Source organism: Nansenia antarctica, assembly GCF_963989245.1.
Source record: "Nansenia antarctica genome assembly, chromosome: 5".
Lineage (NCBI taxonomy): Eukaryota > Metazoa > Chordata > Actinopteri > Argentiniformes > Microstomatidae > Nansenia > Nansenia antarctica.
The window spans coordinates 36063715-36084267 of record NC_137690.1 but is presented as its reverse complement, the minus strand read 5'-3'; the positions used below and the strand labels follow the sequence as shown (position 1 = coordinate 36084267).

The 20553-nt window shown below is 45.0% G+C and overlaps 2 protein-coding genes across 2 annotated transcripts in view; both read left to right on the top strand.

Moving 5' to 3' along the window:
• Positions 1-4593, top strand: part of kiss1rb (KISS1 receptor b) — a gene marked incomplete at both ends in the record, with an annotated part of 203944 nt that extends 199351 nt beyond the window's left edge. The window contains 3 exons of the mRNA XM_080531594.1: positions 2100-2338; positions 2587-2745; positions 4357-4593. Coding sequence (XP_080387720.1) covers positions 2100-2338; positions 2587-2745; positions 4357-4593 — 635 coding nt within the window. The remainder of the gene's footprint in view (positions 1-2099; positions 2339-2586; positions 2746-4356) is intronic.
• A 2454-nt stretch (positions 4594-7047) lies between these two features.
• Positions 7048-20412, top strand: psat1 (phosphoserine aminotransferase 1). Its single transcript, XM_080530879.1, has 9 exons — positions 7048-7131; positions 7741-7801; positions 8279-8348; positions 9242-9447; positions 11722-11891; positions 12873-13042; positions 13587-13715; positions 14131-14268; positions 19416-20412. Exons 1-9 carry the CDS (start codon positions 7075-7077, stop codon positions 19516-19518), a joined length of 1104 nt encoding a protein of 367 aa, XP_080387005.1. The 5' UTR covers positions 7048-7074; the 3' UTR covers positions 19519-20412.
• Positions 20413-20553: the final 141 nt, after the last annotated feature.

Sequence of the window (20553 nt, the reverse complement as noted above, 5' to 3'; positions counted from 1 at the left end):
GCAATCCTCAAAAAAGCAATCCTCTCCACATCACCATGGTAAGAGCAATCAGCCAGGTAAAATGCAAAAGAGAAGAGTGCAGAGCCAGAGATGCCCAGATCAGAGAAGGTGGAGAGAAGGATTGGGTGGTTTACTGTGTTGAATGCAGCCGACAGGTCCAGAAGAATGAGAACAGAGGAGAAGGAGGAAGCTTGAACAGAGTGGAGGGCCTCCATGACAGCAAGAAGAGCAGTCTCAGTAGAGTGACCAGCCTTAAAGCCAGATTGGTGAGGGTCAAGGAGGTTGGTCTGAAGGAGATAGTGAGACAGTGGGTTAGATACAGCGCATTCAAGGGTTTTAGATAAGAAGGAGAGAAGGGATACCAGTCTGTAGTTTTGGACAGAACACGGGTCAAGGGTTGGTTTCTTGAGAAGAGGCTTGACTCTGGCTCTCTTAAAGGCAGCCAGGGCAGGTCCTGTGGATAGAGAGGAATTAATTACAGTGGTAGGGTAAGGAAGGAGGTCTTTGGAAATGGATTGGAGAAGGGGGCAGGGGACAGGATCGAAAGGGCAATCCCACTTGGATGTTACCAGTTTTAGAATATCATCAGGGAAGAGGAGGAAACCGCAGATAAACCAGAGACAGAGTGTAGCACATGGGGGTTTGGGAGGGGTGGTAGCAGTGTCATTAACCTTCTTTTCAAAGTAGGTGACAAAGTCGTCCGCAGTTTCCTTGGATCAGAGGCAGAGGGTTGAATTTTGGAATGGTAGTAAGAAGCTTTAGCAGCTGATGCAGAGGAGGTGTAGTTGATGAGGAGAGAGATATAGGCTTAAGCCTAATCCTGGACTAAAAAGCATCTTCAATGGAGATTTTACATTGAAAGTGTGATTTAGTCCAGGACTAGGCTTAAGCCTTGTCTGTGAAACCGGCCCATAAGGTTTTAGGTCATCAGGGAGGCCGGTTTTTCCTCAATTTCCTCTCAGCTGCCCAATTCTACAAACGTGTAGGGTTTTAGACAACCAAGGAGTGTGTAGAAAGGATTGTGCTGGCCTTGAGGTCGGTGGACAGAGAGACTCAAAGGATGAGGAAAGACTGAACAGGAGGGTGGACGATAGAAGGGAGAAGGATTCAACAGAGGGTCGGGAGGACAAAACAGAGGAAGAGAGAACGGACCGCTTTGGTCCTTAGGTTGACAGACACCAATAGCAGACTCCAAAGGCAAACGCAAAGCCTGACATCTCACTTATGCCTGCAGAAATGATGTGATGGAACACACCACCTGACTTACCAGAAACACCTGTCAAGCCAAATGTCCCATGAATTTTGGGTACCCTGAAATAGGCGGACTATGCTTGTAATTTCTAAATGGTGAAGCCAGTCTGTAATCTGTACATCCCTAGGGTCCTTCCTGCTCTCTGTCCCTGTGGCCCTGTACCAGTCTGTAATCTGTACATCCCTAGGGTCCTTCCTGCTCTCTGTCCCTGTGGCCCTGTACCAGTCTGTAATCTGTCCATCCCTAGAGTCCTTCCTGCTCTCTGTCCCTGTGGCCCTGTATCAGTCTGTAATCTGTCCATCCCTAGAGTCCTTCCTGCTCTCTGTCCCTGTGGCCCTGTATCAGTCTGTAATCTGTACATCCCTAGGGTCCTTCCTGCTCTCTGTCCCTGTGGCCCTGTACCAGTCTGTAATCTGTCCATCCCTAGAGTCCTTCCTGCTCTCTGTCCCTGTGGCCCTGTATCAGTCTGTAATCTGTCCATCCCTAGGGTCCTTCCTGCTCTCTGTCCCTGTGGCCCTGTATCAGTCTGTAATCTGTACATCCCTAGGGTCCTTCCTGCTCTCTGTCCCTGTGGCCCTGTATCAGTCTGTAATCTATCCATCCCTAGGGTCCTTCCTGCTCTCTGTCCCTGTGGCCCTGTACCAGTCTGTAATCTGTCCATCCCTAGAGTCCTTCCTGCTCTCTGTCCCTGTGGCCCTGTACCAGTCTGTAATCTGTCCATCCCTAGAGTCCTTCCTGCTCTCTGTCCCTGTGGCCCTGTACCAGTCTGTAATCTGTCCATCCCTAGGGTCCTTCCTGCTCTCTGTCCCTGTGGCCCTGTATCAGTCTGTAATCTGTCCATCCCTAGGGTCCTTCCTGCTCTCTGTCCCTGTGGCCCTGTATCGGCGGCTGGAGGCAGGGACCTGGTATGGCCCCCAGATCTACTGCACTGAGGTGTTCCCTTCTGCCCGCCTCCAGGGAGCCTTCATTCTCTACAGCTTCCTGGCTGTCTATCTCCTCCCTTTGCTAACCATCAGCGCCTGCTACGCCTTCATGCTAAAACGAATGGGCCAACCCAGTGTACAGCCCACTGACAGCAACTACCAGGTGACACACGTACACACGCACACATACAGTGCCATGCATAAGTGAAGCATTTTATTTCTACTTTTGGCTCCAGACTCCCAACATTTTATTTGTTAACTTTTTGTCTACATTTTGGTTTCAAACATTCAGAAATTACAACACTTTTAGGCATAGTCCCCTTTAATCTAGTTTGGAGTTTGCGCTTTTGGGACTATTTAACCCCTTAATCCCCCCACACCCTTCCCCCGCCCTCCCCTTCTCTCTTGCAGCTGCAGGCACAAGCTGAGCGGGCAGCAGCGGTGCGGGCGCGTGTCTCCCGTATGGTGGTGGTGATGGTGGCCCTGTTCACTGTGTGCTGGGGGCCCATCCAGGTCTACATCCTGCTGCAGGCCTTTGGCCCCCAACTCCACAGCTATGCCCTCTACAAGGTGACTGGTTTCTCCTCTAAATTCCAAATCAGCCCTTAGCCCCTAATAGCTACTCCTGTAGATCTGAAAGGATTGGATGGCAAAAGTAATGTGATAGGTGATAAAACTCGGTATTGAATTGTAAGTGACACCTAAAATAAATAGCTACTGAGTGGATAGAAGGTGGTCATCTCTACCATCTCTCCATATAAACTGCTAAAGGGGGGGGGGGGGTGCTGGGAAGATGTTTTGCAGTAGCTGCTCTGTGTGTCTAATGTGACTCATGGTTTATTTTCACTATTTTATATCCTTTATCAATATCAAGCTTTAATATTGCAGCTACGTATCTACTTTACCTAATGTATTTTCCATTTAAGGACAATATATAATGGCGGGTCGAGGCAAATCCGATACTTCTAAAACAGTTTGCAACAACCCATGACTATCCCCTGAGCCAGAACAACAGCAGCTGGTGTTTTTGTTATTTTAGTTGTGTCAGTCTTTGTAGGTTGTTTTGGTGTAATATGTCAACTGTCACTTTTTTATAATGTTTTTTCTATAGAGGGAATATGTACCTTTTTACTTTTTATAAATGCTCTGTTGACACAATTGTATGCTCTTGCAAAACCAAATAAACACTAAGCAGTTTAAAACTGCTTTCAGGATTGAAAATATGGTAACGTTTCAGCCACAACCTTTCATGGGAACTTCCACTCAGTCAATCAGAGCGGATGATGAAGCTATGATATCCAATCATTATAATTGATTGTTTTTGATATAATGCTTTTTTAGACACCCAAATAGTAATAATAATAATAATAATAATAATCACTTTTATTTGTATAGCGCTTTTCCTGCAAACGTTGCAGCTCAAAGTGCTCCAATCATTATATAATCATAATTTAATTATTTAGTCATTTAAAGGCAATATTAAAAAGATGGGTTTTTAGTCTTGACTTGAACATAATATTTGCTGAGGTTGCATCCCTAATGTAAACTGGCAGTGCATTCCACAATTTGGGTACATAAAATAGAGGGAGAACATAAAATGAGAATGCAGCCTCACCAACTCTCTTCTTTTGTACATGTGGTATACCGAGAAAACCAGCGTCAGAAGACCTGAGAGCTCTATTGGGCTGATATGCTAGCAAAAGGTCTTTCAGATATTCTGGTGCTGCGCCAGTGAGAGCTTTATAAACAAGCTTTATAAGAGCTTTATAAATAGCTTTTACATTGTATCGGAGGAGAACTCACCTCACCATACCAATGTGTAGCATCCACTGGGGTGATGCAACAGCAGTCATTTTGGGCCAGAGCTCACCACACATGAACTATCATAACCACAATGCATTTCCAATCCTCAGATCTACACGATCTAGGCCGAGGGTGTCTAGGATCTCTATTTGGAATCCAGCATTGATCACCACATGTTCTATTAATGACATTATAATGATAGTGTTATTATGATGTTATCATTATAGTGTTATTATGATATTATAATGATAGTGTTATTATGATATTATAATGATAGTGTTATTATGATATTAGAATGATAGTGTTATTATGATATTAGAATGATAGTGTTATTTAAGCACTTTGGAATCCAGTTGAATGTGATTTGTGTTTTTCTAGGTGAAAACGTGGGCCCACTGCATGTCCTACTCCAGCTCCTCCGTCAACCCGCTGGTCTACGCCTTCATGGGCAACAACTTCAGGAAGGCCTTCAAGCAAGCCTTCCCCTGCATCTTCCCCAAACAGGGCAGAGGGAGAGCCCGCGTGGCGGAGAGGCAGAGGGGGGGAGGTGGGGAGAGGGAAGGGCAGGAACCCAATGGAGATACAGAGATGCACTTTCTTTCATCTGGGCCCTGAAGGTCAACTAGCCGTTTGGACAGAGCACAGGACTCATTATTTATTTAAGGTTGTTCTGTAAGTGCACTGTGACACACACACACACACACACACACACACACACACACACACAATTGAGTGTTTATGAAGAGGTTCACGTTTGCAGGGCTAGCTGTCATGTAATGAGGTAGGTTTGTGTGTGTGCGTGCGTGTGTGTGTGTGTGTGCGTGTGTGTGTGTGTGTGCATGTGTGTGTGTGTGTGTGTGTGTGTGTGTGCGTGTGCGTGTCTTAGTTACAGTAATGCCAGTCATGTGATCACTTTGACTGGGAGACTCATGTGATTCCACTAACTTGAGTAGTTAAGTTGTCTCATGTGATCTCTTTGTCACCTCAATAATCAATTTGTCAACTTATCCTTTAAGTATTTCAATGCAAAGAAAAAGAAGAAATTGAAATATTGATCTGGGTCCCCTAGCAATGCATCTTAGCTAGCTCTCAGCCCTTTGGTGTCCAGAGATCTGAAAGGATTGGGTAGCAAACTCCCACCTAGCTCCTCTAAGCCAACTCCATCTTCTGACTTATGTCACAATTCACACTTAGGAACCTAGATGGGATAGGATTTAGGAACAACGTTCATTCCATACTTTTTTCCTGTTTCATTCCACTTTATTCCACATAACTTTATTTACATATGGACTTTAATGTTTCGATTTTTTGTCTGGATTGTTTGAGTTAATACCAAAGTCTGGTGCACATTTCACTTGAATAGGTTCATTGGAAATACATTTACTGGACAAAATGTTGATGTGTTAAATACCTATTCCCCCCATTGTAACTGCTTGGCTTGTCATATAAACCCCTCAAAAAAAGTTCGGAAACGCTTTTCTTGTTGATTATTCTTCCCCTTTAATAATACCAATTGGTATTGTATTTTATATCGTTGGAAAGCCTGATTGGTCACCTTTATAATGAGGTACAACTTGTAAGGATCATACATTCATGGAATGAGTAACACAGCTAAACGTGTGGGTAGCGGCCCAAAAATGTTTGCCAAAATCCCCTGCAATATTCTTCTGTTGGTATTCACTCTCGTTTTGAGCTTCAAGTGCTGGCAGGTGTATGTCAGTCACAGGTGTGTGACTGGCACCTGAATGGCACCTAATTGACAGGAATGATATTCTGGGGCCAGTGGCGATCCCATATCTCCAGAATCTGGGACCTCACTCCATCCTCCATGATGACAACGCTCGCTCCCACAGAGCCAGGATCATCACAGAGCACCTCCAGTATTTGGGAGTGGAGAGGGTGGAATGGCCTGCCGTGAGTCCAGACCTCAACCCAAATGAACACTTGTGGGATCAGCTTGGGCGTGCTGTATGTGCCAGAGTGACCAACGCAACCATGTTGCAACCAAGCTGTTGTGACTGCGTATGGATCTTCCACACACTACTGAGGTCCCTGACAATGTAAAATTAATAAAGTGTAAAAATGTCCAATATGTGTTGTTTTTTCCTTATTACTGTGGGAGAGTGCAATCATCCAATCCACTAAGCAACTCAAAACGAGAGTGAATACCAACAGAAGAATATAGGGGATTTTGGCAAATATTTTTGGGCCGCTACCCACATGTTTAGCTGTGTTGCTCATTCCACGAATGCATGATCCTTACAAGTCGTACCTCGTTGTAAAGGTGACTAATCAGGCTTTCCAACAATATAAAACACAATACAATTGGTATTATTAAAGGGGAGGAATAATCAAAAGAGCGTTTCCGAACTTTTTAAAGGGGTTTATAATTCCTGCATTTTTAAATAATAATGCTTAGTGTTTTTCAGTTTTCTCAATTAAACAGCCACGTGCAACATTGTGAAAATAGTTTTCTTTTCAATTAATTTGCTCAGTAACAGGATCAGTATGTAAAGGTTTGTATTGTAATATTCTGCACTTATTTATTTATTTATCTTTCCCCCTCCTTGGTCTGGTACATTCGTGTGTGCAAAATGTGTTTCCATAGAAAAATAAAGTGCTATTTACCAAATATATAGTTTTATTCCAATTGAAACATTAGAAATCACTCAATTAATGTAGCGCGTTTTAGGGGCGTGATAGAAAAACGAATCACGGTCGGTTAAAGTCGACATCAACCAAAGAATCGAAAGATGAGTCCGCTTGACATCGAGATAAGCCAATCAAAAGCCATGAACGTCCATGTGATGTGTCGGATGCATGCCGCCTCCACCACCATGCTGCTACAGAGCCTTGGGCTGCGTTCGTAAATTCGTTCTGGAATCTGATCAGCACTCGTGGAACGTCTCTTGTCCAATCACATTACTTGGTCGCTTTGTAGTGTTGAACCAAATGTGCGCTCCGGCGCTCTCAGAGCGAATTTACGAACTCAGCCCAAGAGTTCGGGGAGAAAGACGTGGTTGGAGGAAAGCAACGTCTGGTCACTCGCATCATCAGGGAACACCGGACGGACAATCCAACAAGACCACTTTAAACATGGAAAAGAAACAGACTATTAACTTCGGTGCTGGACCTGCAAAACTCCCACAATCTGTAAGTTCTAAAGACTTCTCAGTACACCGAAAAAGAGACAAAAGAGACAGCTCAGAGTAAAGTTATAGTTGGTAACCATGGTGAAATGAAACACTCAAAAGGCATAAATGTTGCTTTTCTATTTTACAGTCGTGAATTATTTCCCCCCCACTTGTCCGAGCTACTTGATCTAGAGGAGAAGCGCTAGAGTCTACTCTGCACAGTTGTAATGCGTGTTCAGATCTTTACAACGTTATTCATTTGGTTGCGTCATTATGAATGATATAAATAACGCGAAACGATTGAGATTTCTCATGAGGCCGAGGTTAATTGTAGACTTTAACGCGATGGTTGCATCAGCCGCGTATCCATTCATGAAGAAAATGTATCTGCTGTTCATCCGTGTGCATTCGTGCCACAGCCTCCAGAGGGCGCTATGGCTCTGGGCAAAGCTATTCTCCACCAAGAATCACTGTTCATGACTTCTACTGTCATATCATTCTGCATGATTGTAGGCTAGTGAGTGAGTTGCCAATTATCTTGATCATACAGAAAACCATACCCAGGCAGGTTATTTTGGATTTTTTGTGATGTGATGTCATGCCCTAAATAGATGCTTTGTATCTCAAGGTGCTGTTTCAGGCCCAGAAGGAGCTGGTGGACTACCATGGCATTGGGATAAGTGTTCTTGGTGAGTGTATCTAAGAGCTTACCGTGTCAATATCCATAGTATTGTGCTCACCTTTCTTGTGCCTAAGATTGGAATTCATGTTAATTAATGTAAATATTGCTATACTACCACTGCCATTGTCTTTTAAAACGATCTTTGGTTAAATTATTATTATTACATTTTTTGATGTCCTATGCACCAGCCTCACCAATTCAATTTCCTGTATGTGCAAATTGCCAATAAAAAGAATTCAGATTCTGATAAGATAAGATGCTGAGATTGTTGCAGTCTGGTAGTGGGAATCTTCTGTGTGTATTGAAACTTGTGGGCAATGTCTTTTAAAAAAAAACATATTTGTATTATTTCAATGACAGTTGAGGTTTCCATGCGATTAGAAAGTACATAACCTTACATAACGTTTATGTTAACCTTACATAACGTATGTTTTGTAACCCCCCTTCTACTTCTTCTTCTTCCTCTACATCTTACTGCATCTAGAGATGAGCCACCGCTCGTCAGACTTCACCAAGATTCTGAACACAACTGAAAACCTTCTGCGGGAGCTTCTGTGAGTAGCTCAGCTGTATGCAGCCTAGACTCATCCTGATTCTCCTTCTTTTCTTTTCATCCTCCTGTCATCCTTTTCAGCCTAGTTGTACTTCCTTTACTAGGGGACGTTCCATGTGTGAATGTGGCCTCAACATAATATCTCAGACTTCCTGAAACGTCTTAAGGAGGTGTTTAGTGTGTTCTACATGGCTTTTGTTTGCAGCCTCTTCTTCTCATCTTGAGCCTCAACACTACGTTCTGTGTTGGTGCCAGGCTGTGTGCTACTAAAGTGGCTAAGCAACAGTAAAGGTGTTGAAACTGCTGCCAAGTCTCTTCTTTACTCTGCCAAAGTCTAACCACAGTCACGTTACGCTGAAAGGGTTAATTATATTTAATCTGGAAGGGTTTGTCAAGTCTCTTCATCTGTTTCTCACACAGTACAAACTGGTTGAGCCAGAGGGTCCAGTTGCTTGAGTTTTTACATAATATTTTTTTTACATTTAGCAGACACCTTTATCCAAAGCGACTTACAACAAATATATTTGACTCAGTAAGTGAATCATCTATCCATCAGTCATAGCAGGAAAAAGTCATCTATGCTCAGGCCTGGGGCCATTGGCAGTCATCGTCAAGTTCTTTTTCTTGTTTTTTTCGGAGCTGTTGCAAAGCTGACTCACTGCTCTACTTTTAGCTCTAACGTACAATTCATATTTTGTTCACTGAGTATTGTTCTCAATGAGGATCCCCCCTCCCCCCAAATTTAGGAATGGAATTGACACTTTAATATGAATATTCTAGCAAAGTGAAGGTTAAAAGGCAAGCACGCCATAACATCTACAGGACCAGATGTCTTAGTGTTGTACTAAAGCTGTTATCACTGCAGTATCAACTCCTCTCCCTCTCTCTATCTAGGAATATTCCAGACAACTACAAAGTAATGTTTCTGCAAGGGGGCGGGTCTGGACAATTCAGTGCCATCCCCCTCAATCTGATTGGTCTGAAGGAGGGCAGGTCTGCTGACTACATAGTGACTGGCACCTGGTCAGCCAAAGCAGCCCAGGAGGCCAGTAAATATGGCCAAGTCAACGTGGTTCACCCCAAGATGGATAGCTACACTGGTAAGTGACTAAGTGTGTATGTCTACACTAGTGTGTGTGTCACTTTTAGTATTGAAAGTAGGCCAGTAACGTAGACTCAAACGTATGATATAATACACACACTGTACATGAGCCGTATGCTGCAGTAGGTTTAGCAGTTTGCTTGTGGAGTTGATAATGAAGACAACACACTGTTGGTGCCCATTCAGCTATCTCACACACAATCTGAGCTAATACTGAACTGTGATTGGGCTACTCTAGAATAGACTGTTATGCAAGACCGCAACAATAGGGTTGATCATCTCTGAAAGACCATGGCATGCCGGCTGTGTTTCCACATGATTGGGTCATGAGTAGGTTTGACAAGTGTGTTTGTAAAAGTCTGCAGTGGCCAACTGTAAATTCAAGATAGTAGGCATCAAATTCCAAAAATGAGAACAAAGGTGGATAATTCTATCCAGGGTTCGAGTTATGTGGGAGCCAATGGGAGCTGAGCTCCCATAAGGAAGGTCTGAGCTCCCATGAAAGCAGTAAAATCATACATCTGTCGGGGTCGCTAATAATACATTACCACAACCATTATTTGATCATAAATGTCAATGTAATGAGTATTATTTATATTTATTTATATGATAAATATTCTAAAATAAACACGTTTTCCAAAAGAACTACGCGCACCAGCATTAATCTCCTGTGAATGACAGTATGCCTTTGACTGCCTGCACTTTACCACCAAGACACTGGGGCGCAGTAGAATATTGTGCAACAGCAGAATATGATCGTTGAGAGCTTGCGAACGTGATTATTGAGAAGAAAACATTCAGTAGCTAGCTATCATGCCGCCCCAAAAAAGGCCACTGCTGCCGACCGAGTCGACAAGCCTGGAAAGTTTCGGGTTTTCAACCAAGAAACCAAACTTGAATTCAGCTGCACCTGTTATGACACCCAACGTTGAAACTGTTGAAATAGCAGAGCTCAAACAAAAGCAAGTGCTTCCGAAGAAAGTAGCAGAACTCACCTCCAGTATGTTTAAAGACAGCTAGCTAGTTCGTTCAGGGCAGCCTATACTGTCTAAAGAAAGGATACATATATACAGTATGTTATACAAAACTGAATCCAATTATGAAACTTAATGAGATGAATTAACCTTATTGTAACATGTAAATACTGATACTCACAGACAAATCTATCCCACGTTTTCAAACGAAAACACTGGTGCATCAACTGCCACAATGTAAAGTGCGTTCGTAAATTTGCTCTGAGAACGTCGGAGCGCACACTGGGTCAACGTCATAAAGGGACCAAGTCATTTGATTGGACAAGAGGCATTCCATGAGAGCTGATCAGATTCCAAAGCGATTTTACGAACGCAGCCAATGCAAACTGTAAATAGAGCATCTAGGTTGCTAGGCAACGAATATGTGCATTATCTAAAATAACCGATAAAGCATGTCGCGTATTGCTAGGAAGGTTGTTTGTTGCTTGTTCATGGACGAGCATACATGATTATTTATGTCAGGTGCAATGTCACTGGAAATGGAGATGTGGATAATGTGTCGTGCTAACAGGGAAAGTGAATGGACTGTATAGCAAAAACATCAAAATTATTGGCCGAGATACCCGTGACTATCGCTTATAGCTGTTGTTTCATGTGGTGCTGTTGATGTGGTGAAATGAGTAGCCTATGGCTAATTAAAACTTGTAAGTCCCAACGCTGTGTGGGCATGATTCGCGCGCGTGCATGAGAACATTTCGCACTGTTATTTTGGAGACCCCCACAAAGCTCAGCTTATAACTCGAACCCTGATTCTATCCGTAAATTCTGCTAATTCAAACCCTCTCCATAGATCCTTTCCCGGTTCCTGTAAAGGATGAATGAACATAGAATCTAAAATGGTTGCGTGACCGTCCAGTGCTCTTGAGGCTGCATTCTCATCTTATGCTCCAGATTGTGGAATGCTGCCAGTTTACATTAGAGATGCAACCTCAGCACATATGTTCAAGTCAAGACTAAAAACCCATCTTTTTAATATTGCCTTTAAATGAACAAAATATTAAATGATGATTATATAATGTTTGGAGCACTTTGAGCTGCAACGTTTGCAGGAAAAGCGCTATACAAATTATTATTAGTTATTATTACTATTATTATTATTATTATAATTATATGACTATTATTATATTATTATTATTAGTTATTATTATTAGTTAATATTATTAGTTATTGTTGTTATTATTATTATTATTATTATTGTTGTTGTTATTGTGATTATTATTATTATTGTGGTTCTGCAGCGATACCTGACTCCAGCAGCTGGACGTTGAGCCCTGCGGCCTCCTACGTGTACTACTGCTGCAACGAGACGGTGCATGGTGTGGAGTACAACTTCACCCCGGAGACCAGCGGCGTCCTGGTCAGCGACATGTCCTCCAACTTCCTGTCCCGTCCCGTGGACGTGTCCAAGGTCAGCATGACTCAGCGCTGCACTGAGGGGGAAAGAAACCTATCTCAGGGTTCCACGGGTCCTTGAAATCCTTGAAAGTTTGTGAATTTGAGAAAAAGAAATCAAGTCTTAAATGTTTTTGAAAATAGACATGGGTCATTGAAAGTGCTTGAAAGATTCCCTCTCTCTCTCTCTCTCTCTCTCTCTCTCTCTCTCTCTCTCTCTCTCTCTCTCTCTCTCTCTCTCTCTGTCTCTCTCTCTCTCTCTAAAACTAATATATATATATATATATATATTCAAAAATGTTTTACTTTGCTCGTCAACTAGTTCTGTCTCAAACTATGCCGTGTTGGGTCCTTGAATTTGAGGGAATTGAGTCTTGAAAGGTGCTTGAAAGGTGCTTGAATTTGATGTTTCAGAAGGTGTGGGAACCCTGGTATTTGAATCTAACGCAATGGTGGTGCAGTTCTGAACGAACAGTTGAGAAATATTAGTAACGACGGGAGCTTGATTAAGAGCACAGTGCACAGTAAAGAAGAGCAGACGTACCTCAGAGTGTGAAAGAACGCTGAAAAGTTCTTCAAGAAAACAATGTTCAATACCTACCGTTGGAGAACAGTGTTTTGCCAACTGAACGCATCCTTGAGTTGGCTAAATGCGTCAGTTGAAAGGTTGACGAGGTCTTGAATGAGTTTCCTTTATCACTGGGCCTCAGGTGGAATCTATCACAGCAGGATTTCCTTCAAGCCTCTAAAAAAGATTTTTGAAATCTAAACTAGTAGTGGAGACGCTGAATCACACCAGTACTTCTGATGATGACTTGTTAAGAAAATGTTTTACAGATTGTCGGACCCCTTCTCGTAGTTTAACACTGTTGTGACCTTAAAGAGATGCTTCAATATTTTGACACTTGTTTATGAATAATAAGTATTTAATATATTTCTTATGAGTCCTACCCCTCCATCCCTCCATCCTGGTTGATCTTGTTCTTCTTTTCGGTAGTTTGGGCTGATCTTTGCGGGGGCTCAGAAGAACGTGGGTTGTGCTGGGGTTACCGTGGTGATCGTGAGAGAGGACCTGATTGGCCATGCCCTGAAGGAGTGCCCAATCGTCCTGGACTACAAGGTGCAAGCTGGGAACAACTCCCTGTACAACACCCCCCCCTGCTTCAGGTACAACCTCCCTGTACACACCACCCCCCCCCCCCCCCCGCTTCAGGTACAACTCCCTGTACAACACCCCCCCCTGCTTCAGGTACAACTCCCTGTACAACACCCCCCCCTGCTTCAGGTACAACCTCCCTGTACAACACCCCCCCCCCCCTGCTTCAGGTACAACCTCCCAGTATACCCCCCCCCCCCCCTGCTTCAGGTACAACCTCCCTGTACAACACCCCCCCCCCCCCCATGCTTCAGGTACAACCTCCCTGGAAAGCAGCCCTTGTTGTTGCCTCAGCCACGACTCCATTGAAAGATATTCCTAATAGGACAGCTGGATGAATAAAAGATGAATGAATAAATACAAATTTATTTTAAAAATGAAGATGGATACTGATTTGGTCAATCTCTGGTTGAATACTGGATGATCTCTCTCTCACTCTCTCACTCTCTCTCTCTCTCTCTCTCTCTCTCTCACTCTCTCACTCTCTCACTCTCTCACTCTCTCTCTCTCTCTCTCTCTCTCTCTCTCTCTCTCTCTCTCTCTCTCTCTCTCTAGTATCTACATCATGAGCCTGGTACTGGAGTGGATCAAGAACAACGGCGGTACCAACGCCATGGAGACGCTCAATATACAGAAGTCCAGCATGATCTATGACATCATCAACTCCTCCAACGGCTTCTACGCGTGAGTGGCTCCTCCTACTCACGGGACTCATCTGCAGTTTATATAAAACAGCATTAAAAAACCTCTCAAATAAGCAACTCATGTTAGAACAGAGATACAAGGGGCGCTTAGGTGGCGTAGCGGGTTAAGTGTTGACCATGTAACCGCAGGGTCCCCGGTTCGAATCCGGCCGGGGACATATCCTGCATGTCATCCCTCCTCTCTCTCTCACCCATCCTTCCTGTCTAATTCTCCACTTTATCTATCAAAAAAAATGAAAAATATGAGTGGGACTCAGAAAAAGAACAGAGATACAAGTCATCTGGCGTGCCGTGTCAGTTTGAAAACGTTTACCCCCTTGAATAAGCCCCTGGTTTCTCTGAGTTTACGTGTTTGCCGTCTCCGTGGTAACGCTCCCTTATCCCGGCCTGCGCAGGTGCCCTGTGGACGAGCCGTGTCGGAGCCGCATGAACGTGCCGTTCCGCGTGGGGAGCAAGCAGGGGGACGAGGCCCTGGAGAAGGACTTCCTGGACGGAGCCTCGAAACACGGCATGATATCACTGAAAGGACACAGGTAGGACTGTAGGGCACAGACAGGACACAGACATTTACATTTACATTTTTGGCATTTAGCAGACGCCTTATTCCAAAGCGACTTACAATCAATACATTTGAATACTAAGCATGTGAATCAGCAATCCACCATTCGTTGCAGGAAGAGTAATCTAGCTCGGGCCCGGGGCCACTGATAGAAGGAAAAACCTTCTCCCTATTGCCTTCTACTAAAACGTTTTTTTTTTTTTTTTTTCTTTTCTGGAGAAACTGAGAAACAGTACAAGGGGGGCAATAGAAGTTCTTAGGGACACAGTAGAGAGGAAAGCGGGTGTCTTTAGGAGACGTAGTGGTGAGGGTCAGAAGATGTCTCAGGAGGAGCAGTTAAGATGTAACCTGAAGAGATGGGTCTTCAGTCTACGACGGAAGATGGGTAGTGACTCAGCCGTTCTGACGGCCGTGGGGAGCTCATTCCACCAGCGGGGAGCCAGTGTTGTGAAGAGACGTGATCGGGCAGCCCGACTGCTGTGTAGAGGAGGTGGGGCCAGTCGGCCAGCCGAGGTGGAGGAGCGGAGTGAGCGGGCAGGGGTTTGGGGGGTTACCATTTCCTTCAGGTAGGCAGGGGCTGTCCCTTTAGCTGCCTGGTATGCAAGCACCAGGGTCTTGAATCTGATGCGAGCTGCTATCGGGAGCCAGTGCAGGGTGCGAAGGAGAGGGGTGACATGCAAGTATTTGGCGAGGTTGAATACCAGCCAGGCAGCAGCATTCTGGATGAGCTGCAGAGGTCTAATGGCTGAAGCGGGGAGCCCAGCCAGGAGTACATTGCAGTAATCCAGGCGGGAGATGACCAGTGCCTGGGTCAAGAGTTGCGCTGCCTGTCTGGTAAGGAATGGTCGTATCCTTCTGATGTTGTAGAGCAGGGGTCCCCAAACTACGGCCCGCGGGCCGAACACGGCCCACCCCCACACTTGGACCGGCCCTTTGAACAACGTCGCCCCCACACACTCTCAACAATGCCAGAAACATATTTTGAAAATTAAACTTTAAATATATGTTTTAATCATATCATATCTGTATTTGATATTAAAGGTTGGCTTTCAAATTAAAATGTCCCTTAGTTATAAACTATTTTCATTAATAACATTATTAGTTAGTTTCACCCGCCCACAAAATGCGGTACATTCAACGTAACGTTCCATAGTGAACGAGCACGGATTGGTTGGTAAAGAGAAACGTTTATTCAGAATGCAGGGTTTTTAACCAACAGTGCACAAGTGATTATTATTGTTAAATGCAAAGAAGTTTGTCAATAAATGTATGAATGTGATCGCGGAGGAGGTGTGTCCCGCGGTGAGTCTGTCAGCAAGTAGGCACCAGATGAATTGAAACAATGGGGGATTAGATAATGTAGATGCCCAGCTGCAGGAGAAGACTAAATAATTTTACCGATATGTTCATGATCTGTGTCAAGCAGGGTTTTTCCTGCATAGAGAATTATGAGGCGGCTGCCTCCGTCATATTTCTAGCCGCCTCTAGCTCTCACAAAACTCTGACGGTCGTATTTTCTACAAGTGCTGCACTCGGTGGATTTCTGTCATTTTTTTATTTATTTGTTTTATTTGTTTTTCAGATTTTATCCCTTTTTCACCCAATTTGGTAGCCAATTGAACCCAACCTAGCATCCAATTATCCCCTGCCTATTGCATAGGATCCGCCGCACGACCCCGTGGCCGGCAGTCCCAGAAGAGGCCGCCAGGCAGACTAGCTGACTGGCTCCTCGAGCCCAGCACCGTTATTCCGGCACCCAGGGGGCGGTGTTGCGCGACGGATCCTTGTCCAGAAATACTCCTATACCGCCCTCGGAAGCGGCCGCCCAATATGCCGCTTCCCGTGTGCCTCGGCCATATCTGGATCTGGCGAGCCGGGATACGAACCCCGGCCCGGTGGGCAGCATGCACTAGTGGCCAGTGCGTAGACCGCTACACCACCGCGGGGCCCGGATTTCTGTCATTTCTAACTGCAATTGCGGCACTGCGCCGCCGCTGTTTCGCAAACAAGTTAGCTTTCGTGTTTTCTAGCGAAATAGCTGATAGTTGATATTGACTGCTCAAGGAGAATACATATTTGAAAGTACAGAATGCCTGAGAGCCTTATATTGCATTATATTACATTACATTTTGAATGGTCATCTGGTGCCTGAATATTGTGTTTTCCTTTACATAAATAATGACATTTCCACCATAAATTGATGCAGAAAGGGCACAAATTGGTGCATATCAATTCACCAGAATGCAAGAAATTAAGTGTTTGATGCTCGTTTAATTAAGGACCCCCAGACAGCCCTGCTTCATGGGTCCCCCCGTGTATGATGAGGGTCCTCCCTCATGTATCAGACTGTAAAACTGATTATATTTCATTGACATATCACTATAGGTATAAATTCCATCCAAATTCAACTGTTTAGACTTTGTTTGCATCCACCAGTGCTCTCCTGCGCGCAATTGCTTTGCGCAACCGCCTCCATTTAACACCGTTCCACTCTGTTCCATATTATTTTATGTTAGAGACCAACCCAGGCCCCCCATCACAGAAAGGAAAAATGATGTGGCCCTCACAGAAAAAGTTTGGGGACCCCTGTTGTAGAGGAAGAATCTGCAGGAGCGAGCCGTTGCTGCAATGTTCTCCGCACAGGATAGTCGGTTATCCAGGATCACTCCAAGGTTCTTGGCTGTCAGGGAGGGGGTTACAGTAGAGTTCTCCACTGTGATGGAGAAGTCTTGGAGAGGGCAGGCTTTCCCGGGGATGAAGAGGAGCTCGGTCTTGTTAAGATTGAGCTTGAGATGGTGGTCAGCCATCCAAGTTGAAATGTCAGCGAGACATGCTGAGATACGGGTTGCCACGTGTACATCAGACGGGGGGAAGGACAGGAAGAGTTGAGTGTCGTCTGCGTAGCTGTGGTAGGAGAGCCCATGTGAAGAGATTACCGAGCCAAGAGACTTGGTGTAGAGGGAGAAAAGTAGGGGCCCTAGGACAGAACCCTGGGGTACTCCAGTGGAGAGGGTTCGTGGAGAAGACAGCGATTCTCTCCAGGTCACCTGGTAGGAGCGGCCCGCCAGGTAGGAAGAAAACCAGGAGTGTGCGGTGCCAGAGATGCCCAGGTCTGAGAGGATGGAGAGAAGGATCTGGTGATTGACTGTGTCGAAGGCAGCAGACAGGTCAAGGAGAATGAGAACAGAGGAGAGGGAGGAAGCTTGGGCAGAGTGGAGGGCTTCCGTGACAGCAAGGAGCGCAGTCTCAGTGGAATGCCCAGCCTTGAAGCCGGATTGGTGGGGGTCTAAGTGATCCATCTTCCGGAGATAGTCAGTCAGTTGTTTAGATGCCGCGCGTTCAAGGGTTTTGGAAGGGAAGGAGAGAAGGGATACAGGTCTGTAATTGTGGACAGATGATGGGTCAAGGGTAGGTTTCTTGAGGAGAGGCTTGACTCTGGCTATTTTGAAGGCCGCTGGGACAGATCCTGTGGATAGGGAGGAGTTGATTAGGGTGGTAAGGTAAGGAAGGATGTCGGCGGAAATGGATTGGAGAAGGGGGGAGGGGATGGGATCAAGAGGGCATGTGGTTGCCCGCTTTGATGTGATAAGTGTGAGAATCTCATCGGGGGAGAGGGGGGAAAAAGATGACAATCCAGAGACCGAGTGTCGAGGAGAGAGTTTGGAAGGGGTGTTAGCATTGTTAGTGGGAACAGTGTTAGCATTGTTAGTGGGAGGAGGGAGAGGTGCGGGGGAAAAGGTGCTGCTGATGTCGTCCACCTTTTTTTCAAAGTAGGTGACAAAGTCATCGGCGGACAGGGAGGAAGGAGGAGGGGGAGGAGGTGGATTAAGGAGTGAAGAGAAAGTGGAGAACAGTTTTCTAGGATTAGAGGCAGAAGAATGTATTTTGGAATGATAGTAGGATGCTTTAGCAGCTGATGCCGAGGAGGCGTAGTTGGCAAGGAGAGAGTGATAGAGGTTAAGGTCATCAGAAAGGCCAGTTTTTCTCCATTTCCTCTCAGCTGCTCTGAGCTCTAGTCTACAAGCATGTAGCGTTTCAGAGAGCCAGGGAGCTCGAGGAGAGGATCGAGCTGGTTTCAGGGTTAGTGGACAGAGGATGTTGAAGGATGAGGTGAGAGCGGACAGGAGGGTTGAGGATGCCGCATCAGTGGATAGAAGGGAGAAGGATTCGACAGAGGGTAGGGAGGATAGGACAGAAGAAGAGAGACGACAAGACAGGACACAGACAGGACAGGACAGGACACAGACAGGAAAGACAGGACACAGACAGGACAGGACACAGACAGGACACAGACAGACAGGACACAGACACAGACAGGACAGACAGGACACAGACACAGACAGGACACAGACAAGACACAGACAAGACACAGACAGGACACAGACAGGACACAGACAGGACACAGACAAGACACAGACAGGACACAGACAGGACACAGGCAGACAGGACACAGACAGGACACAGACAGGACAGACAGGACACAGACAGGACACAGACAGGACAGGACACAGACAGGACACAGACACAGACAGGACACAGACATGACAGACAGGACACAGACAGGACACAGGTAGGATATGTTCCAATCCTGACTCAGGACTAACAAATGAGTCCACACACAAGTGCAAAAATGTGTTCATTCATGGCTGCTCCGCACAACCAAACAAAGAGAGAGAGACAATTCAGATCACTGCCACTATCCTGTCAGATGATATGACATGCAGGTGTGTTGGGGGGGTATTCAACGTCGCTAAAGGGAAAAAACCCAGGCGTATTCTGATAAGTCTCGCGAGACTTCACACAAAAATACAGGCTTATTTTGGAAAAATCTCGTGAGAAATAAGCCTGGATTTTCCTTAAGCGACGTTGATGGAATTACCCCCCCTGGTGTCTGCGTGGTTCCTCTGTTCTGTGTCTACGCTAAAGTCTACTCTAATCTAAGGCTGATGTTGATTTCTGTTGCCATGGTGAATGGAGTTCCTGTTTGTTGATGGAGTGCCTGTTTTTGGTGACCCCATTTGTGTGAATGCGATTGGTGGAGTGAGACGCTGTGCGTGCTCATTGTTTTGGGCTTCTGTCCTCCCGTCCCAGGCTGAGCTGTGTCTCTGTCGCCCCCTGCAGGTCCGTAGGAGGAATCCGTGCCTCCCTCTACAACGCTGTCACTGTGGAGGACACTCAAGCTCTGGCCAATTACATGAAGGAGTTTCTCAAGGAGCACCAGTAAAGGCCGTTGACCCACACTAACTCAACCACTTGGCCAGTCACAGATTGGCATTGAATCACTACAACCTTTGACTAGGCACTGAGCCATGTTGCATCCTAGATGCTGTGAGGTGCATCTTCACAATGCCTTAACCTCGTTTTATATTGACCGTGTCTTGTTTAACTCCTGATGGGTATATCATGAAGCCGGATAAACCTTTGAATGCAGCTTGGAGTAATCTTTCGCCCGAAAGTAACGCACCTTTAAGATACATTAAGGTACATTATGATGTCAGCGTTTGTAAATACGCTCTGGAAATCTGCTCTGGTTTCAACGTCATAGAGCGCTCGGAAATCAGTTAATTGACGAACAGTCAGTTAAAAGTCTTTACAAACTAAACTTTTTTTTACTAAAAGTAAACATGGCGGACACAACGATAACATTACCATCATTTAGTTGCCGGCCAACAATGTTTACGTTATCGTGTTAACATTAACATTGACGTAGAGTGATCTCCGGCGCTCTCAAAGCGTGTTTACAAACGCACCCTGTGATGGCAGTGGATCATGGATATAACCTTAAACCTGGTCCCTGCCGCGTGCTGGGGACTAGTCCAGGCAGACTCCTTCCCTCTCGGAAATGGAACTTCCTTCAACTTGGACGAGACTACTAATAAAAACATCTTATGGAGCCTATTCATAAATGTTCCTATCTACGTATCCAACAATCACCTGATTCACCTGATTCACCTACCCTTCCTAAGCCACTAAAGGTCATGTACGGTTATTTGAAGGGCTTAGAGCTTTAATAAAAAACAAAAGACCGATATTGGTGGCCCATTACATGCAGGTCTCACTGTAATATTGCAAAAAAAAAAACTATGTGTCTATTAGAACCAGCTGTCTTTGGAACATTCAGAACATGCAAGGTTTGCTTCATGACATACCCATCTGTTGTGTTGGATTTTGTACATAGATAAAATATGTCTCTCTAAAGTATTACATTCCATTAAAACTAACACTGCAATGTTCTGAAACGTGTGTTGCTTTCAATTAA